Raw genomic sequence first — 21,108 nt, 5'->3', positions numbered from 1 at the left:
TGTGGCAAAGTGAATATTTTTGGATCTTTGTTTTCATGATGAGATAGATGGGGACCGCTATTACGTTTTAATTAAAATTTGCATTCGTGACTAATATTATTGTAGCTTACTGTACATATTGATTGATAATGATAGCTAACTTCACACCAGAGAAAACAAAAAGTAATTTTCTAACCTCACAAAATTTGTGAAATGGAAGTGTAAGTTTTAAACATTTGTATAGGACTATTTGTATTGTTTATTTTCAGTATAAACTCAAACTCCGCTCAGTTAAGCAACTATGAAGTCTTAAAACATTTACAACAGCTAAAAGATGGCAGGAAAAAAGATAAACGGCAAGGACAGTTAGCCACAATCACTTACGAGACTCTCAGATATTTGGAGAATACACCTTGCAATCAACAAACACCGGAAACTATAACAGCATGTCTCAAGGCATTAGAGCCATTTAATCTTAGTAAAAATGAAAAACTAATGATCATTAATTCGCCTCCAACTACAGCCCTCGAAATTCAGTTGGTAAGTGCTACGATTAGTTCAACTAAACTTACCAAATAGGTTTAGATGATTGAAGAGAGCGAAGAAAGACTCACCGAGGAACAAGTCAATGAAATTTTAAAAATCGTGGTGCTACACTTTCCACATGTGCAAAAGGTAGAAGAAAATGAAGATGAAACTGAAGAAGCTTAAATTAGGAAAATCATTTATTTTGCAATAAAAACATAATTATCAAAGAAATAGCTACATAAACTCAACACAACATTAATTTATCGCTTTTGGTCTCCTAAATCTTCGATAAAATCTTCATCAATCTAAAATAACACAGTGAGAAACGATGCACATCACTCATCATCTTACCTCTGGCCACTTTTCAGGAATAACATCGAATAAGTCATCTTTAACATCTCCCTGTATTACTATTTCGTCATCACCTGTAACCGATGAACCGCATGCAAACTTAGTACCGAAAAACTTGGCTGCGACCTTTAGATCAATACCTACGAAATCAATGTGTGAAATACAGGTAGGGTTTGTGGGTGGTACATACCAAAACTACTCATACCAGTTACAACGGTAACAGACTTCTTCTTACCACGAGGTGCTCTCGAAACGCAAACTTGTTTAGGACCATCATCCTTTTTCTTCGTTTTCATCATACCCTTGCCACCGCGTTTTTGCCTCTTCTTCTCTTCGTCCCCGCCACCTTCGGTCGTGTCATCGTTCACCTTAATTTTTTCGAACTCTGACGGTAAATTACGTTCCAGCCATTGTTTGCACTTCTCATATTCGGGATAATACTCGCAATACTAATGAAATGAATACCTTTTAGTGACGAAAAAATGGAAAGATTATTCAAACTAACCTCAATTGGCATACTACAATTTCCGCAATATAAAACGTCTAGAGGGTAATTTACCCCGGGTTTCGGGCCCATTGCTAACCTACTCGTTTCGGTCATCGTTGAGTATTGGAAAACACTAAAACAGCCCCTTTTTTAACGTCCGGTATTTATTCTAACCTCTACCCCTTTGGTTTGACAGTTTTGATGGGTTACGGTTGGTAACTATTCTATTGCTATTTGTGTTGGTAGCATTGGGTATTTACATTTCTTCGGTTGGCAGTAATTTTTGTTACACTTTCAAATTTCAAATAAATTTAAAAATGTCTAATAACAAAATGAGAAATAGACTAAACTTACGGAATCATGATGGTATTACCAGTAAGCATTGCTCTTTCTTCGGCATAATTATTCTTTTCAGAACAGTCCACGTCGACTACCTCTCTAACCCAGGACGTCTTTGCCATGGGCAATTTAGACATCTCCGACTTTATTCCTACCCCAAAGGAAAATCTTCGGGAGTTATGCGCATGGGATTTTAATATTAAAAATGTTTTGAAACACTTTTTAACTGTGCGAAACGTACTAGGGATTGCGGTTGTTTTTATTTCGGGTAACTATTTTGTTATAGGCCCCCATTATTTCAGAAAGGCAACCGTAAACAGTTCTGTGTAGATACCTACCTTCCAAAGAAGCACTGTGTGTAGTGGTAGTCGATGAGCTGCTAGCCAATTGTCAATCAAAATTACAAGATGAGATTGCCGCAATAAGGTAATAATAGAGAACAGAATGCCCAACTTCAGATTTTGACCCCAACTCCCCACTTAACACAACATCATATTCTCGATAACACTCGACTTGATCACACAAAACTTTTTAGGCCCTCCATTTGAAATATGTCGAGTTGGGCATTATGGTCAGATCTCTAAAAATCATGTAGGTACCTATAACGTTAGTTGTTGTAGGAATCAAATGAATGATATAAGTACCAATCCCTTATTTCTAAATTTAATCGATGAGAAAATACAAGCAGCTGTACATCTTTACGATACTGACAAAATTGGATTGATAGGTAGGTAAGTTAACTAACACGAGAACGATCATAAATATCAAATGTAGATTATGCAATGGAATCGTCGGGAGCGCGAATCATCTCCATGCCTGGTACACAGGCGTTTAATCACGCGTTTAATCTTGCGGATATGTTCTCAACAGTTCCGACTGATGCCAGTAAGATATTGCAACCGGGAACGTTGCCGGGGCAATGTTTCTCGTTTAGGGGTAGTACGGGCAGGATTCGGATCAGTTTGGCATGTCCGGTGTATGTGACCGCGTTTACTTTGGAACATGTACATAAGAGTCTAGCACAAAATCGAACAAGTGCGCCAAAGGAGTTTCAAGTTTATGTAAATATGTTTCGTATTGGTATTGCTGGTTTCTGATATAGATTTTAGGGATTGGATGGTGAAGAAGCTACCGACGGGTTTAGTTTCGGGGTATTTAAGTACAACCTGGAGGGAAACGCTCTGCAGATGTTTAAAGTACAAAATCAAAGTTCAGTACTATACAAGCACCTGGAATTACATGTTTTGAGCAACTATGGGAATCCTACCTACACATGCATTTATAGGTTCCGAGTGCACGGCAAGGAATAATTGTCTATGTAAATAGTGTTACACAGAAATAAATATTTTTGTACCTGTTGTACGTTCAAACTTTATTCTCACTCTCCTAAAGGGATCTGTGATCTTTGAAAAAGTCCAAAATTATCCTGAAACATATTCCTGGGTGCATCTTCCTTTTCCTCAGAAACGGCCTTGAAGTATTATACGTCTCTCAATACAGTATATAAACTGATTACCTGTGTTAGGTGGATATTTTCATTTCATGCGAAGGAAGAGGAGTTTCGCAGTGGGCGGCTACCTGCGACTATTTTTATACTGAAAGAGTTAGACTATTTTATCTAAAAATACTAATAGGCAGAGCTGGGCAGTATTCGATTTTGTAAATACTTTTTAGTACCTACTCAAATCCTTTAAAGTATTCAAATACTTTGTAATTAAATACTTTTATGGAAGCAGTATTTGTATTTGTAACTCAAATACTTTCACAAATATTGAGTCAATTTTGAAAGAAAATTCAAAGAGTTGTAACTTTTGAACTAGTAGCCCAATCTTGGAACTGTTTGAAATTATGGATTCTACAGGCCACATTCTATAAGAAAATGTTTTTTCCGGGTCGATCTGAGAAAATTTATTTTGCGGGCCTCAAAAAAAGGCAGTGCACAACCTTCCTTTTTTACCAAAAATCGACTGCACCAAAATTTCTCGGGAAAACACATTTTCTTATTGATTTTGGTGCGTAGAATCCAAAACAATTCGTACTTTTTCGATCAGACTTCTCAATCAAAAGTTATAGACTAGAAACCAATTTCGAAAGAAAATTCAAAGGGCTGTACCTTTTGAACTAGTAGCCCAATCTTGGAACTGTTTGAAATTATGGATTCTACAGGCCACATTCTATGAGAAAATGTTTTTTTGAATACTTTTGAAAGTATTCGAATACATTCTAAAGTATTTGAATACTTATTTCTTAAAGTATTTGAATACTTTTCAATGTATCTGTATCTAGTATTCGCTTGTGCTGGACGTAAAAGTATTTAGTATTCAAATACCTTTGATTTGTGTAAAGTATTTACTATTTACTTAGTATTCAAATACTTTTTGAAAGTATTCTGCCCAGCTCTGCTAATAGGGTAGCATATTATATTATATGTACACTTTTATATCCAATAGTTTCAGCAGGTCTTTAGCCCTTTGGCTGACCAGATACATTCATGCTGTATTTCTGATATCCTTCTCTTAAAACGCTTTTTATTATCTTGTGTGACTCCACATGCTGGCCGAGGTCCTATAAAATGCGATTACCATTATCATTGGATAAGTAATTATTATACTTATTCAATGGTACCATGGCATCTTGAATTTTGCAGATTTTTTTGAGCAAGTATGGGGTGCATAGGACAATCGGCTTCATGTCACATAACTTTTCATTTCTCAAGTTTACTAGTAATTTTTCATGGATACTTAATCCATAGAATATTAACCAAAACTTTTCTTATTGAACTAATGACTAAAGCATTTTATTTTCAACAGTAACATTTGAATTAATTACGCAGTTTAAAAACATGGAATTTATCGCTATTGGTAATTTTATTATAATAAAAATGATCCATCGCTCCCATTTCGAAGTTTTCTCCAGAAGTATTGGTTCTGCAAGAGTAGACTTTATTGTTAATAACAAAAGTGGGCAGACTTACATTGTTTTTAGTTTCGTAGGGCCTCTAATTTGATTCCACCTCGACAGTTTGTGCCTATTATGAACCATTAAACCCAAAACACCCACCCACAAGGAGTACAACATAATTTCGTGACGTTCGTTCCAGTTCGCTAAAAATAGCTGCGCCGAGCTTAAGATGTCCGACGCCAGTTGCACATCTCCCAAATCGCCGAAATATTTCAAATAATTCTCTTGCAAAAATGCGTTAAAGTTAGACGGTTGGGTACTAAATTGATCGATTAGGGACTCAAAGTCACACTGTATCTTGAATAGTTGACTGGACTCGTCGCGTTTCGGATTTAACACCCTACCTAAAGCGTGAAAAAATCCTAAGGTCTCATCTCTCTCCATAGACTTTATTATTGCAGTTTTCTCGCCCCTCTTGCGTTTCTTAGGGATTGTTGTATTGGCTTCTAGTGGAATACTTCCGACACCTACAAGAGAGTAAAGCATATAATGGTCTCAAACCGTAAGAGCCCCACCTTTTAGACATGCAAAAGCAAACTGGTTCATGGCACAACGTATATCGCCCATGGCAGATATGACTACTGCTTCGATAACCTCGGCTGTGGGTATATGGAACAAATCAGACTTCTTCTGTACAAAGCTTTGAGCTCGTTTTAGAGCAGACTTCATGAGGGTTGCTGAGATTGGATTGAAACTACAAAACTTGTTACTAACTTCGTTCACTACAGTACAAATACCTGATTATTTCAATACGATATTTCTCCCTCATTTCCTGTGGAAATAATGTCTGCAATAAATCCAGTTTACTGCTACTGGCATCTGTACAAATAAAAACCACGGGAAGATGACCAAGGCACCGCCTGAAAATGTAAATCACCAACGGAAACACATACTCAAGTTAAGACTCACTCAAACACATTCACAAACTCTGTTGGGTTATTTATCGCAAAATTTGGAAAATCCTCAACTAAAGCCACTTGGTGACCCCCAACCTGGTCGCACAACGAATTGTACTTTGCCAAACTAAAAAATTCTAAAAAACACACAGACTGTGCTTGGTAAAACCTTTCGTCGACTTCCTTATCAACAGGATTAATCCATTCGCGTACATTGATATTTAACGACCTGCAAACTACGTCAAGAGTTGCAGTCTTTCCGGCACCTGTCGGCCCCGTTAGAACTAGAACGGGCACCCTCGCCTACAAACGTTCGTTTAGCTATTATACACAATTCGAATGGTGTACAACTTGTCTTTTAATCACGTTACGTTCGAGCCAATCCGAAACCTCCTTAACTTTCTTTGGATGAACGGCTAAGGTGTCAACAGTTTTCGGCTTTAGTTTCTCAATCAAATTGATACTACTACAACTGTTACTTAATCGCAAATGGTTTTTTGGAGTGTCCACATTTGTAAAGCTTGCAGCTGCAGGTTCCTTTGATTTCATCGCCACTTCGGTGTCGACATCAAACGCAATCCATTTCTACAAAAAGAGACTGTTAAGTCTAAGGGAATTTCATAAATTATTCTAACATTAGAACGTTTCATTTTTAAATTTGAACAATTATAAAAATAACAATAAACAAAAACAAAAAGGCAGTGGCTCAGTATCCATGCCGACGCATATGGAAAGTAGTTCAAATGTCTGTTTTATACAGGGTGCGTTTACGAGATTGTATTAGTATTGATGGATGAAAATAGTACCCATTTTGACTACAAACTACAAATATTAAATTTGTCAATGTCACATTAAGGCATTGAACTGTATACTCTGTAACTGGAACGGCATCGATTACCAAAATCCCGTGCCGCCTAACGTAGGCTGTGGTAGGTATCCTCATCCTTGTTTGGCACGTTGTTTGTATAATCATCCTTGTCTGGCACATTGTTTTGCAAAACGCATAAACGCCACGTGAGTGCAACACGATGGCCCGTATGAATAAAAATAAGCAAATGCTTATACTTGCAAAATTCAAAGTAAATACTCGTAAGTGCTCCTTCGCACTGGGCGACTTAGCATCGCTTCTAAGCAGAAAGACAGGACGCAGTACAGCGCTTCTAAACCATGCTAAACAGACCAGTATGAAGGGGCAATTACGAGTATTTACTTTGAATTTTGCAAGTATAAGCATTTGCTTACTTTTATTCATACGGGCCGATGAAGTATGCCTACCTCTACCTATCTCTCTTGTCACGGCGCCCTGCATCGTTTGTTTACGGGCGATGCCATTCCAGTTAAGAGTATCTAGTTCAATGCATTAAGCACTTCATTTAAAATTAAAATTGTGTTAAGTGTCTGAGTACATTTTTTCTTCTTCGATGTCCCTAAAATTATCAGAGCGAAAAAGTGTATAGGACCGTTTTTTATAGAGAATATTAGGTACCTACCTAGATTAATTCAGTATGTACACAAATATATTGTAACCACCTAGTGATTGGGTAATTTTTAAGATAGTCCGACCAATGACGATACAAAGGGTTAAATAATCACACACTACAACTGAGTCAATGCCGGTCTATTTGGGTTGGGTCCAGAAATTCTGGGCAGACTCCGACATTAATGAATTGTTCTAAAACAGTAACATGTAGCTAGCTATACTTAATCAAAATGTTTACAAACCATCTCAGATAAATCACCTTTTTATCTAGTTATCTTTAGTTCATTGAAGAGGATCTAATTTACGTTCCTAATGAGAGCTTCAAACAAAAGCCCGGCTTTTCTTGTTCATTCTAAAAAAATGGCACAGTTAATACACTTCCCTTCATTTTATCTACAGGGGAACATACCTATACATAGCTTTTAAAAAATACAAAACAAAGCCAAAATAGAGTAGTAGTTTTATTCATCTATACATAAAATGTTAGCGAATGCGTTAAATTTGACATAAATACTTGGATTAAATAATCTCATGTGAGGATGCAATTTGCAAGATACACCCTAGTAATTCCTGTGCATATACAGTATGTTCCAACGTACAAGACATATTTACACAGAATACAAAAATATTTTTACAGAAAAGGAATGATAACAATATTTAAACATTTTACACAATCACGAAACTAGATATACTTTCATTAATAAAGGCAACAATCAATAACAAACTGAAGTGCATCTACTGGTCCTTCTTAGTTGTAGCTTGGTTATAAGTTGGTGGATTTTCCTGCAAATAATAAATTGGTACAAACCACCCAAATAATTTGTAGACTTACGTAATAAGAAGGCGGTGGTACATAAGCCATTTGCGGCTTGTTCGGATCGTAGTAGGCAGACTGAGCAGCTTCGGCAGCTTTGGCATCTGCCGGACTCATGTGTTGGAATCCCATCGCTCCAGGTCCATGTTGGAAACCGTTTTGTGGAGGATATCCCTGATGAGGTCCAGGTTGTGGTGGATAGCCCTGTTGAGGAGGGTATCCTTGCTGAGGAGGGTATCCTTGCTGAGGAGGGTACCCTTGTTGAGGGGGATATCCCTGCTGAGGATAACCAGACGCAGTGAAGCCTTGATGAGGATGACCTTGAGCTTGAGGAAAACCTTGGGGAGCAAATCCTGCCGCCTCGTAACCGGGTGGTGGAAGATAAGCGCTATTAATACCGGGATATGGTGGAGGAGCATCGGTCATAAACACGGTATCAGCAGGAGGTTGATTTGGGAACGCGTGAGTTGGTGGAACCCATCCGGAGTAACCGGTCGGCGAAGGTTGGTAGGCCGGTGGTGGAGCCGCATACCATTGAGTTTCGGGTGGAACGTATGGAGGAGGTGCATCGGCCATATTTGTATTGCGAGTAGCTGTAATGAAACAATCAAGTTTAATTGGACTTAAGTGGAAAATTACCGAAATGGGCCGCCTTGAGCATCGCCTGACCGAAATCGATAGCGCCTCCATGCTTGAACAGCAATTTAAACTTAGCCTCGCCGATCCAATTCCCATTGGGTTGAGCTCGAACTTTACCCTTTATGTAATTAGCACCGAAAACTGGTTGCTCAAGTTCCACCTACAAATTACGTCCGTACTACTGCCAACAATTATCGCTACGATGTGAAACTTACGTCACTTAAAGTAACAAACGGAAAACTAAACGATTGCATTGGCTCTTTCGCATCCTTCGCATTGAAAATCATTCGATGCGTCGTCAGATAAATACGACCGCGTTTGGTACCTTTAAACATAGGTGTCTCCTGTCCGGACCATTCCATGGTAACATTGTCGCAAAAGAGAAGTATACTACAATTGCGGAGAAAGTAAATAAAATAAAATGACATCAGAGATTATAATAAAAAATTTCTAAATTGTTAATTACCATTCTCCAGAATGTATTAATACTCCGCCATTCAAATGCGCCGTATTTAGCGACATTATCGGATTTGTTTATTTATTACTGTTAAACTAAAATTTATCAACAATTAGTTTTACAAAAACCTTATTAGAAATGTCATACCTATGACAATCTGCGGGCTGTTTGCGTATGCGTGATTGCGGCTGTCATTTAAGTTTAACTCGTAGTGTAGATGGCGACAGCGTCGCTTTTTTTTTACAGGGTGGGATATTTAATATATTTGAATTGCAGGCAGCGCAATTTACAATAATCACCATTGTTATTAAATCCTCTTGTTTGTTCATGTAATAAACAAAGCTGATTTAAATATGGATATGATTACTAATCACTGCTCACACTTTCCTAAAGAATAAGTTTATTTGACGCACATTACGTTCATGTCTATTCTACGCCAACTTCCTCTACTACGCGTCAAATTTTGAATTATTGCCATCACTGGGCCCTTCCTGACCTTAATCTCTCAAAAGTACCTACCTCATTTTTGAAAAATAGTTTACATTCAAAGAAGACTTTGCCACAGCGCCCACAACATACATGAATATAACCTGGTGGATATACTTTCGGAATATTCGCATAGTTTATTTAGAGGAAAATCATCTATTCCTCAGAACACATTTAATTTGTTTAATTTTGAGAATACCGCCGGGAGTTGGGGCCAATATGAATCATAAGTTCCGGTTCCTCATTATTTAAGTAGAATTATTTTTTAAAGGTTCCTGTGTGGCTTCAATAATTTTCCATTATTTTGCATAAACATATTTTTAGGTTTCAATCAAACTTTTTTTTAACTTGCGCGTTCGTTTAGCCCTTGTCTTTCTTTACTTTCCTTTTCTTCAATTACAGCTTCAACTATTTTTTCACACATTTTTCCACCCTGCTGCTGACATTATCATTATTGTTGGAATTTTCTGTTGTCGTAACTTCTTGAATTTTTACTGTCTTTATGACATCAGTTGTATAGCAACCTCTCGAGTTGTGGAAAAAACAGTTATAGTATATTGTGCTAATGTTTGCGAAAAAGGGACATTTAATGCGATATAGGTAAAATTCCTATATGAATATTTAAGTACATACTTACGTGTTTCTATGGAAATTCACTGTTAGGTTTATTTAACGAGAACATGAAAGATCGACCCTTCATTTGCAATGTTTCAATATTGACCGCCTCCGTAAATGTGTGAGTGTGAGTAAGTGTTTTTGTTTAATTGTCTTTCCAATTATAGGCCTAAGGCTCTATGCAGTCATCATTCGGTCCTGCGTCTCAAAAAGTCCCAATATTTGCTTTGCTCTTTGATGTTCTTCTCAGCTAACACACAGAGAGATGGAACTATAATGGTTCTACATGGGTTTTGGCATAGAGTAAATTATGGTTTTGGGTAGGCTGAAAATGTGGTTCAAAATTACTTCAACGGGGTAATTGTATTAAAACCGCCTGAAATTACATGCGCTGTAACTAAGTACGTATTCTGTTATAAGCTCATTTATTTGTAAAAAGTTTGGGTCGCTAATTGTTACGCTACGCTTCTGAGTTTAATTATGCTCAATTGAACAAAATTTATGCAATTAGTTAAAAGGTATAGGTACCTACCTAATATCCATTTTATAAAGTAATTATACGTAGGTGTAATACGTAGCTTTATTGTTGAGGATCTTATCTATCCTGACCACAATAGTGTTCTTGTGATAATAAATGCACCTTAGGTCAATCGAGATATTTGTGCGCATTAAATTACCAGAATCTCAATAATGGTCGTGACAGTTCGATGGATGGAATCATGTAAGTTTGAAAGGTTTCAATATTGTAATCGTCAATTATAACGTTTATAGGGACCGTCGTTGTAATTTGCATCGCTAGTCTGCTACTAATCATCTTAATCCTTCTATCTTGTGTTTGGTAAGCTTATAACAATCTTTTCAATAACACAATCACGTCTTTTCTACTTACCTATAGCTGGAACAAACATAAAGCAAAATTTCGAAAATTTGCCGTATTAGATCAGAAAGGCGTGAAACGAGTGTTTTCTCCCGAAATCAGCGTCATTAATACACAGAAGGGCGACAAGAGGCAGCATGGGATGTTCAAACAGCTCTCCAGATCAAATACAAAAGGGGGTTGGAAGTTCTTAAAATCGCCGGAAGAAAATTCTGACTTACGCCAATCAATGGAAATAAATCACGCGTGAGTGAAAAGACCTTTATGAACATTCTTATATGATGTTATGGTAGGTTTGATCATGCAGTTCTTCAGATTGAAAGACGCGATAAAGACGAAGATGTGTTATCATGCATCAGTAACGATTCCAAGCAGACTTTCTACTCCGTAAGTCTTCCCAAAATGAATTGCATATCGTCACTTTTTATTTCAGACGTATCCAATGGTACGCACTATGTCTACAACGGGAACAATAAAGAGCTCGGCCTCTAATCCAGATTTAGCCCATTTAAAGTGAAAGCGGTTTTCGTAGAATTGTACATGCAGCCGGTTTGTATTTTTTCTAAGCAAGTAATTAAAGTAGGTATGTACCGTATATGTATAATGTATTGGAAATATTCTTGTAATAAATAATATTGAGTAGTTTTTGATAGTAACAAATGACGTTCAACAACGTCGGTCAAAACAATTGAATAAAAAATTATTTATTCAATAGAGAAACTATCGGCGTTTGAGTAGAATTTAGATATTTTCTCACGAATTAAACGTTATTAATTGGATAATAACAATTAAGGGTTTGTTATATAAGCATTCATTTACATAATAGGGACCTAATTTGATGCTTGAAAATGTAGGTACTAACATCTTTAATTGAAACCTAGTGTGGGTTTACTCTTAATTATTTAAACAATGGTAAATAATAGATGCAAATAGATATGAATCGTAAAAACAACTCCTGTTTGTTGCTTGTAGTGCCGGTTGCTTACAGTCAGGCTTGTACACTTTCTGCATCAGGTGCAAAATAAAGGCGCTAGAGGGCATTTTGTAAATGTTATACTATGACCATTGAATTTATAATATGACCAGGATAATTGCAATGATTCTATTAAATGTAGTCGGAAAGTCAAGTCAGGAGTTTACCTGACAACTAGTTTTAGTATACATAGCCCATTTGGACATTAAGAAAAAATCCCGGGACTTTCTGTAGGGTCCATACGAAAACAATGGTAATCCAAAATAAAACTGATAAAGTAATAACAATTAGATAAACGATTTAGAAGCCTATTTACTATTTTTTATATACAATCATTATGACATTACTTCCATTCAAATAAAACGTTATATACCTATCAGAAAGAAGTAAATAACAGAAATTAGCAAGTAATTACAGTTCATTATGCTCATCATTTTTATCATCACCTTCATTCACACTGTGTTCACTCTCATTTTTGGACTTGGCACAAACACCATCCAGCTCATCTTTACTGGGATTTTGTTGAATTTCCTCTTCACCTTCATTTTTAGGCCTGTCACAAACAACATCCTTCTCAATTTCGCTGGCATTTTCCTCACTTTCATTTTCGGACACACCCTCCTCATGTTCACTGGCATTGCTTTCAGTTTTTTCTTTAGACTCATTATCCTCGTTACAGCTTCGTTCATCACCCTCGTTCTCCGCCTCCGAGCTTTCCTCGCTTTCACTCTTTTTCACGGATTGAGAAGAGCCTTTCTTGTTCTTGCGTTTCAGTCTTTTTGCTCGTCGCTTTGCCGTCATTTCCTCCGCCTTTCTCTTGTTATCTTCCAACTTCTGATGATACTCGTCATCTAATCGATCCTAATTTTAATACAAATGAAACTCGCTATCGCGCTTGTACATTACTCACCCTTTCGCCCTTCTCCCTCATGTACTTTTGCCGTGCGTACTCCTTCCTTCGCAGGTGCCTGTAAACGTGAAATTCTCCCGACCCGGCACCGGCGCTCGATCCCATTACGTTTCGAACAAATTCCGGCACTATCGGTACTCCTCTGTCTTTCGGTTTTTCGGGGAGAAGCACCGGTTTATCCTACAATTTAGAAGGAGAGGTAAAGCGTAGGGATATAACCTATAATTTACAGGATGTTTCATTAATTTCTCCAGTTTTAGCCTTTGCAAGTCGGTGGCATTACGTATTACAGTTGGTTTGCCCAAAATTTTTTCTTCTGCTTCATTTTCTATCTCCCGATAAGACATTTTAGTGTACTTTAAATGTATTTTAAGATTTTGAAAATCTTGAACATAATAACAACGGTAGCATTCATAAATAATTACGGGTCACATTCAAGGTCTCAGCTTCATACACAATTTAGTTTTGTGGAGCCACCCTGTACAAAGGTTCATGAAGTTAGCATTAAAAATAGTAATATTATTGCATTGTTGCCACCTGAATACATCTCCCCCTCCCTGAACATATTTTCTGTAAATAGTTTAATTTATATTAATTAAAATCCATTGTACGTTTAAGACAATGGAAAAATTCAGGGCCCAACGCCGAATGTTTACAATAAATGGTGCTTTCGTATAAAAAATTTAAGATGCCGGAAAGATTAATGGTACAGGGATTGAAGAAAACAGCTAGCGGCTAAGTTCACGCCCACCTACTTTTGACATTCTATCAAAAATATTGAAATAAACCAGTTTTTGGAGATAATTAACTAAATTGCAGTCTCTATGAGGTAAGGGATAATTTAAAACACCTAATTAGAACATGTTATGTCCGGATAATGCCGAAATAGTATTGTAACTCGAACTTTGTAGGAAATGGTTGTTGTAAGCGGGAGTTGGGTGAAAAATGTGGCAACTTACCCAACCCCTGCCAACAACAATGATATGGTAATACCGACAACGAATAAGATGAGTGCTAAAGCGATCTTAACTTGCCGACCAAATTCGCATCCGTTTCAAGAGCGGATACTTACGTTAGATCAGCCCGTGAAAGTGGGACGATCGGTCGCTAGGGCGAGAGCGACTGCCACTAATGCCATATTCGATTGTAAAGTGCTGTCACGTCATCACGCCGTGCTCTGGTACGATTCTGGAAAATTTTACCTACAGGTTTGTGTGGAACTGGGAATGTGAGCAGTAATCGAAGTGGTGTGTTTTAGGATACTAAAAGTAGTAATGGTACGTTTGTGAATAACAACAGACTGTCTAGTTCGGAATCGGAACCGCATGAGGTTTGTTCGGGCGATTTAGTTCAATTTGGAGTGGACGTAGTAGAAAATAATCATAAAGTTACCCATTGTTGCATTGTCGCGACCCTTAAGCTTTATTTAGCTGATGGAAAAGAAGCTAAAGCGAGCCCAAGCATTACAGAGAATAGTAGGCATGGTAAGTAACTTGATCCGAGTACCTACAGGATGTGAAAATGTGCCATGTGCGTAATTTGACCCCTAGAAATTTACTGGATAGTATTGCACTGCACTTAAATTCCTGTTTAGGTTGCAATTTTATAAACAATTTGAGGAGTACTTACTGCCACAATCAATTTTCTTTATTTATTATTGATAACGCTATCTAAAAATGTAACCACCTAAAGATAGCCGGCATTTTTTTCAATTTAGTCAATCAAGCTATCGTCTATCAGAATGAGTTATTTAAGTATGAGACCCGACAGCATTAATATCGCTGTTACGGCGGGTAGTACACTAATTGTTACCATAAAATAATTAAATCTCACTTTTTTAGGTCTAATCCCTTTAGATGAATTGTACAAACTTAACCAAATTATTCAAGAGGCCTGTCAGCGAGAGCAATGTCTTGAGAATAAGTTGAATGCCTTGCAGCAAATTGTCGACGAGACTAGACGGTCGTCCGATGAAAGTTGGCAGGTAAATATTAAGCAGCGTGTGGTTTATTTTTGGTCATAACATTCACTGGTTCATGAGTCACGTCCACCAAATATGGTGCTTAAAAAAATTTTGTGGAGTGTGCTGTGCTATGAACTAACAATAATTCGAGCAATGATCACCAGAGCAAGAGTTCCTCATCTTCAATAGTGACCCTGAATAAGTACAGATGCAGTTGTTGATTACAGACCTCCCCATTTTGCCCCAGGAAATTAGAACAACTAACCTTTGTCCTTTAGGCTACACCTTGTGGTCAACGATCCTTCACTCTAGTGGTAACGCACAAAATTTGTGAGCCTCTAATCCATACTTATTAAGGAATCCAGGCTGCTGCTAAAGAACGATCTGCCAATAGTGTAAATGAAGATAATTTGTGCATATGACAACCAAACAGCATTTCTTTTTCTACAGTGCACTTAGAGTATTGTAAGCAACATTACGTGGTGTCGTTTACGATACCGGCTCTGCTGTTTTTTAACAATTACATATTTATTATTTAGTACCCTGTGGTCAAATAAGAATGGCCGTCGGCCATATCTCAGAAACTAGTAGACAGAGCTTTCTGGTAAAAAATTAGGAACAAATGTGGCCACGATTACTGGAAATGATTTTCAAGTGTGTAAAATGACCACTGTGGGGCGCAACAGTCTTGGGCAAATATAAAATATCAATTTTCTCCTGATTTTATCTAATAAAGTGGTATCAAAGATAGCCGAGTTTTAATGTTGATATAATACCGATTCTTTTTTGTTTTACTTTTTTTTCTATCTTGTGAACTAAAGTGGTGGGGGGAAATCAAATGTTTTTGGACATAAATATTCATTTCTCAAGTTTGGCTTAACTGATTTTAGCAAACTTGGTCGCGTTCAAGAGAGCTTCATTTGGCCTAGCAACAGCGTATTTGCTTTTATTTATACCTGGTAATTTTGCTGTGGTCACTAGAGGGCGTTAATTGAAATTTAACTATGATACTTACTATACTGTATTCATTTTAAGAAGGTAGCGGTAGAAAGCTTTGACCTTCAATGTGATTGGCTAAAACATAAGTCAGTATTACACTGAAACATAACTTAATTTTAATTAATTTGGTGCCGTTTTATATTTTTCCTGTGTGTGTTTATCTTCAAACATAGCGCCATCTACTACCTTCTTATAGTGAATGCAGTATACTTTACTATGATTTTTCTTGTAAAAATTAAATGCAATGGTATTACCTATTTTTTACACGATAAAATCGAGAATTAAATACATATTTAATATTTCAATAAAAATCCCACATCAGTATCTTTTTTAAATTCTCGAGATATTGACCAAAATAGATTAAAATACAGGGTGGCCATTTGAAAACGAAACAGAGTCTATTTTGGGGACCTCAAAACATTTACGAAAAAATCCTCGGACCCGTCAATTTTTGATCCAAGGGGGAACCATTTTTTTGCTAGTTTTGCCCCCCTGGGAGCAAAGCCATAGCGGGGGTGACAAGTGCCCCCAAAATTTTAAATCGAATGGGGGATCGAGTGATACCTTATTTTGAAGGTATTTTTATGTAGATTATAACTCTTAAGATTTAAATCAGTTTTATTTTAAGTGCTTAAAGTTAAAATCAATCAAGTAAATGTTGGAAATGTTGGCCTTCGACTTCCATACAATAATACAGGTTTTGTTCAAACCTTTCCCGTACATTTGGAAAACTTCTGGGGTGATTTGACGACATTCATCAATTATTCTTTGTCGCAAGTTCTCTAGCGGCGTTGGCTGACTAGCATAAATTTTAGTTTTTAAATGTCCCCATAAAAAAAATCTAACAGATTTAAGTCTGGGGAACGAGGAGGCCATTCAATAGCTCCTCTTCGTCCAATCCATTGTCCTGGAAACGTTTGGTCGAAATATTGACGAACCCTTGCAGCATAGTGGGGTGGCGCACCATATTGTTGAAATACTATACGATTTTCCAAGTACTCGTAATTTTCTAGTATCTCCACTAATGCTGGATGAATCGTATTTTCTAATAACTTCAAGTACATCTATCCTGTTAGATTGCCAGGTAAAAAGAAGGGGCCTACGATATGGTTACCAAAAATGCCAGCCCAAACATTCAATTTTTCGGAACGTTGTGTATGCACCTCACGAAATATTCTGGGATTTGAATCAGCCCAATAGCGACAGGTGTGTATTTGTCACTACTATTATTTGACAACAATTGACAAGCACTATTAAACTTCAAAATGTTGCTATAGTAACGCTCTCAACAATAACCAAGATTTTCGTTGCAGAATTGGCATAGCCACCTACAGGTATTAAAAAGAAAAAAAACAACAACAAAAAGTACGGTTCAGAATGTAGGAGAACAACATTTTTTGTATTTACTATTGTATTAATTTTTGTTATTTAACTAATTCATTTACAAGCATTTTTTTAATAAGAAAATGTTGACACATTTTTAACTTTTATTAGCCCCTGTATCGGCTAGGCAAATTAGTAGCGATTTAAAACTTAAGGGTTATAATCCACATCAAAATACCTTCAAAATAAGGTATCACTCGACCCCCCATTCGATTTAAAATTTTGGGAGCACATGTCACCTCCGCTAGGGCTTTGCCCTTAGGGGGGCGAAACTAGCAAAAAAATGGTTCCCCCTTGAATCAAAAATTGACGGGTCCGAGGATTTTTTCGTAAATGTTTTGAGGTTCCCAAAATAGGCTCTGTTTCATTTTCAAATGGCCACCCTGTATATGAACTCTCTGGTTTTGCTGGCGATTTTTTTATAATATTGAACGATATATTTCAAAAAGAATTGGAACAATTGAATCAATTTCGATTATTATTTTTTTAGCTACCACTAGGAGTCTGTCCAGTATAATTTGAACATGTATTTTAATATTCTTCAGGCATACATTGGCGAGGAAAGACTTCTATCTCGAGTTGCCACCTTAGAGAATCAACTTTTGCAAGTAAACAAAAATATTAGCGATGATCGACTGCGGGAAGAACTCAACAAATTACAGGTAAAAAAGTAATGTCGATTATAGATTTTCGTAACTTCTACTGTTAGGAGGAGCGAACCGTGTATCAGATTGCGGCAAAAGACACGCTACACAAGCTGCACGCGGAGAGATTGGAGGCCGTAGTAACGGCGAGCGAACAGGAACGAGCAAAGCTAACTGCCGAACAGGAGTTTAAGCTCGCCAAAGATCAGTTGACTCACGTTCAACAAGAGCTGCAGGTAACGCTCGGTTAGTTTAACACGTGATCACTTACATCTTGTAGGAGTTGGCGCATAAGCTAATGTTAGAACAGCAGAAATTGGAGGAGGAACGTGTCCAAGTGAGGCAACGAGAACGCGAGTTACAAACCAAGTTAGAAACGGAATCCCAAACAGTTACCGACCTACAAAGCAAACTTGAACAGTACAAATTGTTGGTACCGAATCCGATGAAAGAGTTACTGCCGATCGAAGAGTTGGAGAAGTGTAGCCTAATTTATACGGACGACATGAAAAGCAAAGAGCAAATGTTGAGTGAGATGGAAAACTGCGAAATGGATTACAGCAACGCTAATAACACTGAACAGAATCACATCAACTTAAGGGTAAGTTTGTCATTACGACGGGTGTTAGTGCTAATGGTACATATAAGAAAACCTCAAATTGTGTTATCAGCGTGGAATGTGGAACGATTGGTCTTTACTATGCAGTACACATTTTAAAGATAAATTCTGGACACTATTTACGTTAATTTTTTGGTAAGTTCAATGTTTGAGATTTAACAAATGCACTACAGAATACAAGTGTATACTTAGATTACAATAATCGATGTTAAAATCCCCAAGACAAAATAACTGATCAGACCTCACAGACATGTCAGCTCAAAAACTTGAGTAATGCCTTTCGCCGGTTGATATATGGCTCCTACAACTCTTATTTAGGTTGATTTTTACCCACAGTTCTTGAATGTAATACGATTTTTATTTTTAATTTCTTAATTTGTACATCAATTTGATGATATTTGTATGAGAGACATTCTTGAAGTAAATTTGGATCAATTCTGAGAAAATGGTACCTGGGATAATTGCGACTGGGGAGCGTCGCCGTGGAGGTGCGCGTTTAGAAATTCGCGGTTCGAGGTATGGCTTACGGCGGTAGCAATACTTAGGGCAAGAAGCAAAAAAATGAAAAAATTTAGAAAAGAAATCGTAGCTTGAAAATGGTTTCTTCAAGGTCGTGGAGAAGGCGTTTTTCTGCCGTGGTGGGCTTCGTGGGAAAACTTCAGTTCGGGAGCGGCGAGCCTCGGAGCGCCGCTCTCTAAAGGGGCAGTTTTCGCATTTTGCAACTTTGACGCTCTTTAAAGCCAAAACGATTAGACTAGACAAATTCAAAGGGCCGCACTCTATATTTATTGTTTCTTGTGTTATTTTGACCCTAATAAAGGATATGAAGCATGTAAAAAGAAAATAAACTGTATTCCAATAGGCCCGTAATGTGTTTTTTTATGCCATAATAATAAAATTATTCAAAATCACATGTTATTGGTACACAAATTCTTCTTATTAATTTTGGTGCGTAGAATCCAAAACAATTCGTACTTTTTCGATCAGACTTCTCAATCAAAAGTTATAGACTAGAAACCAATTTCGAAAAAAAATTCAAAGGGCTGTAACTTTTGAACTAGTAGCCCAATCTTGGAACTGTTTGAAATTATGGATTCTACAGGCCACATTCTATAAGAAAATTTTTTTCCCGGGTCGATCTGAGACAATTTTTTTTGCGGGCCTCAATAAAAGGCAGTGTATAACCTTCCTTTATTACCAGAAATGATAAATGTGCATAAACAAATTGAATAAACTAAGTAAAAACTGAAGAGTGAGTCATTTTCACACTTATTTTTTACTTTTCAAGAATAAACAAATGAAAACTACAGATTAGTCCAAAGACCAATTGTTTTAAATGTCACGCTTCTAACATAATTTGGCGTTGCTTCTACGATAAATGGTTGTACCGTTAGCACTATATAGTACCCTCTCAAGGTGGCCCCGGTGTGTAACGACGGAGAGGAAACGGATACAGGCACGGATGTCGCTAGCGATACCGAATTGGTGGCCGATGGTTCCATAGATACAACTAGCACTACGCTTATGGGAGATTTCGACCGTTCGCTGACGGATTTTTCAGAGAACGAGAAGGAGTTCGCCGCCAACTCGGAGCTTGCAAAAAACGACTATGTAAGCGTCTCGTTCGGTTTCTGCATAGATTTCTCATTAACTTTGTTTAGGACGATTTGCAAGATCCTAGCGACGATGAGGAAAAGGATGCGGATTGTAAAGAAGGAAAGATAGACTCAAAAACGTTAAAGTATCACTTTCAGTCTTTAGAAAACAAGTTAAAAAACCAACTGGAATGCTTGCAACAGGAGGCCATTGTTAATAAAAATAAGATTGTGATGCTTGAAAGCACGCTCGCTCAAGAAAAGGAGATTAATATCGACAAAGGGGAGGAATGCATGTTACTAAAGCAAGAGTTGAGTATTTATCAACAGAAATGGAAGGAGAGCTACAATCAGTTGCAGAAGAGGCAGGACGTGAATCCGCTTGTGAACTCAGACATATCAAACGATGAAAGCACATATGAAAAAATTAAGTCGCTCGAAGAGGAACTGGTCACGCTAAAAGAAAAATTTGCATCAATAAACGATGAAAGGCTGTCATTAAGTAGAAGCCTGGTCACAATTCAGAGCCAGTACCGAAACGTATGCAATCGCTCGTACAACATGATGTTTTGCTACATGGCCCCCTTAGTGTTTATGGTTCTTTATTTAATATTCAGTCAGTACTTCTCTTGACTGACCGCCATACTTTTTATATTCTTCTATGTTTGTTACAAATACGGTGTCAAACTGATTAACGAGACAACGTAATGATGAGGCAATAAGTTTATCCTTAATGTTCTTTCGTAAGCCATTTTTGTTATAGACAATAAAATTCTTAGCAAATCGTTTCTTAATTCTTGCGAATGTACGATTGCCAATATCGACGACGTGATTTTACTATGTACAAAATTTTCTAAAGTTAAGTTGTTATCTGCGGATGCGATACTGCAAATTTGATCATTTGTGGTTCAGGTAACGTAGAATTGGTGTAAAAAAAAAAGCATATGTTAACTAGATTTATTTAACTTGTGTATTTATGTACTTTGTGCCCTTAATGATTCATTGTTTTATATTATATATAGAATTTATTATTTAATTTTTTGTTTCTTTGTCTATAATTGTAAATACTCAATATCTTTAACAGTGTATTAAAAGAGTAATAAAATGATTTGA

General features: G+C 37.0%; 8 protein-coding genes across 10 annotated transcripts; 4 read left to right on the top strand and 4 right to left on the bottom strand.

Annotated features, from left to right (window-relative positions):
* The first annotated feature begins 98 nt into the window (after window positions 1–98).
* LOC116178274 (DNA-directed RNA polymerase III subunit RPC9-like) lies at window positions 99–999 on the top strand. Its single transcript, XM_031497734.1, has 4 exons — window positions 99–200; window positions 249–519; window positions 565–825; window positions 876–999. Exons 1-3 carry the CDS (start codon window positions 193–195, stop codon window positions 688–690), a joined length of 405 nt encoding a protein of 134 aa, XP_031353594.1. The 5' UTR covers window positions 99–192; the 3' UTR covers window positions 691–825; window positions 876–999.
* LOC116178272 (density-regulated protein homolog) lies at window positions 682–1,560 on the bottom strand. Its single transcript, XM_031497732.1, has 4 exons — window positions 1,364–1,560; window positions 1,049–1,307; window positions 859–998; window positions 682–812 (listed from the first exon to the last, which is right to left on the bottom strand). The coding sequence occupies exons 1-4, from the start codon at window positions 1,457–1,459 to the stop codon at window positions 768–770; spliced, it is 540 nt and encodes a 179-aa protein (XP_031353592.1). The 5' UTR covers window positions 1,460–1,560; the 3' UTR covers window positions 682–767.
* Window positions 1,561–1,608: 48 nt separating this feature from the next.
* LOC116178269 (SUN domain-containing protein 1-like) lies at window positions 1,609–3,036 on the top strand. The gene is made up of 6 exons (XM_031497728.1): window positions 1,609–1,711; window positions 1,761–1,952; window positions 2,005–2,110; window positions 2,305–2,411; window positions 2,459–2,745; window positions 2,794–3,036. Exons 1-6 carry the CDS (start codon window positions 1,663–1,665, stop codon window positions 2,992–2,994), a joined length of 942 nt encoding a protein of 313 aa, XP_031353588.1. The 5' UTR covers window positions 1,609–1,662; the 3' UTR covers window positions 2,995–3,036.
* Window positions 3,037–4,456: 1,420 nt separating this feature from the next.
* Window positions 4,457–6,297, bottom strand: LOC116178267 (cell cycle checkpoint protein RAD17). Of its 2 annotated transcripts, none has more exons than XM_031497723.1 (7): window positions 6,177–6,297; window positions 5,890–6,126; window positions 5,555–5,844; window positions 5,383–5,505; window positions 5,161–5,339; window positions 4,659–5,112; window positions 4,457–4,611 (listed from the first exon to the last, which is right to left on the bottom strand). In XM_031497723.1, the coding sequence occupies exons 1-7, from the start codon at window positions 6,189–6,191 to the stop codon at window positions 4,506–4,508; spliced, it is 1,404 nt and encodes a 467-aa protein (XP_031353583.1). In that variant the 5' UTR covers window positions 6,192–6,297; the 3' UTR covers window positions 4,457–4,505. The 2 variants fall into 2 exon arrangements, with proteins under 2 accessions (XP_031353583.1, XP_031353584.1); XM_031497724.1 differs by having other exon boundaries at window positions 5,893–6,126.
* Window positions 6,298–7,466: 1,169 nt separating this feature from the next.
* LOC116178268 (WW domain-binding protein 2) lies at window positions 7,467–9,139 on the bottom strand. Of its 2 annotated transcripts, XM_031497726.1 has the most exons (6): window positions 9,079–9,139; window positions 8,941–9,026; window positions 8,690–8,864; window positions 8,475–8,634; window positions 7,854–8,428; window positions 7,467–7,804 (listed from the first exon to the last, which is right to left on the bottom strand). In XM_031497726.1, the coding sequence occupies exons 2-6, from the start codon at window positions 8,994–8,996 to the stop codon at window positions 7,757–7,759; spliced, it is 1,014 nt and encodes a 337-aa protein (XP_031353586.1). In that variant the 5' UTR covers window positions 8,997–9,026; window positions 9,079–9,139; the 3' UTR covers window positions 7,467–7,756. The 2 variants fall into 2 exon arrangements, with proteins under 2 accessions (XP_031353586.1, XP_031353585.1); XM_031497725.1 differs by having other exon boundaries at window positions 8,941–9,082.
* A 1,458-nt stretch (window positions 9,140–10,597) lies between these two features.
* On the top strand, window positions 10,598–11,554 carry LOC116178273. The gene is made up of 5 exons (XM_031497733.1): window positions 10,598–10,753; window positions 10,804–10,870; window positions 10,928–11,155; window positions 11,203–11,296; window positions 11,343–11,554. Exons 1-5 carry the CDS (start codon window positions 10,723–10,725, stop codon window positions 11,424–11,426), a joined length of 504 nt encoding a protein of 167 aa, XP_031353593.1. The 5' UTR covers window positions 10,598–10,722; the 3' UTR covers window positions 11,427–11,554.
* Window positions 11,555–12,174: 620 nt separating this feature from the next.
* On the bottom strand, window positions 12,175–13,229 carry LOC116178271 (PRKR-interacting protein 1 homolog). Its single transcript, XM_031497731.1, has 3 exons — window positions 13,023–13,229; window positions 12,793–12,972; window positions 12,175–12,743 (listed from the first exon to the last, which is right to left on the bottom strand). The coding sequence occupies exons 1-3, from the start codon at window positions 13,137–13,139 to the stop codon at window positions 12,294–12,296; spliced, it is 747 nt and encodes a 248-aa protein (XP_031353591.1). The 5' UTR covers window positions 13,140–13,229; the 3' UTR covers window positions 12,175–12,293.
* Window positions 13,230–13,325: 96 nt separating this feature from the next.
* LOC116178265 (sarcolemmal membrane-associated protein) lies at window positions 13,326–20,779 on the top strand. Its single transcript, XM_031497720.1, has 9 exons — window positions 13,326–13,621; window positions 13,704–14,000; window positions 14,051–14,276; window positions 14,634–14,776; window positions 17,683–17,799; window positions 17,847–18,017; window positions 18,062–18,382; window positions 19,817–20,011; window positions 20,062–20,779. Exons 2-9 carry the CDS (start codon window positions 13,707–13,709, stop codon window positions 20,626–20,628), a joined length of 2,034 nt encoding a protein of 677 aa, XP_031353580.1. The 5' UTR covers window positions 13,326–13,621; window positions 13,704–13,706; the 3' UTR covers window positions 20,629–20,779.
* The last annotated feature ends 329 nt before the right edge of the window (window positions 20,780–21,108 follow it).

The sequence above is a fragment of the Photinus pyralis genome, unplaced genomic scaffold (genome assembly GCF_008802855.1).
Source record: "Photinus pyralis isolate 1611_PpyrPB1 unplaced genomic scaffold, Ppyr1.3 Ppyr1.4_LG8, whole genome shotgun sequence".
Lineage (NCBI taxonomy): Eukaryota > Metazoa > Arthropoda > Insecta > Coleoptera > Lampyridae > Photinus > Photinus pyralis.
The sequence above is the reverse complement of the archived record's forward strand: the minus strand, read 5'-3'. Positions and strand labels throughout refer to the sequence as shown.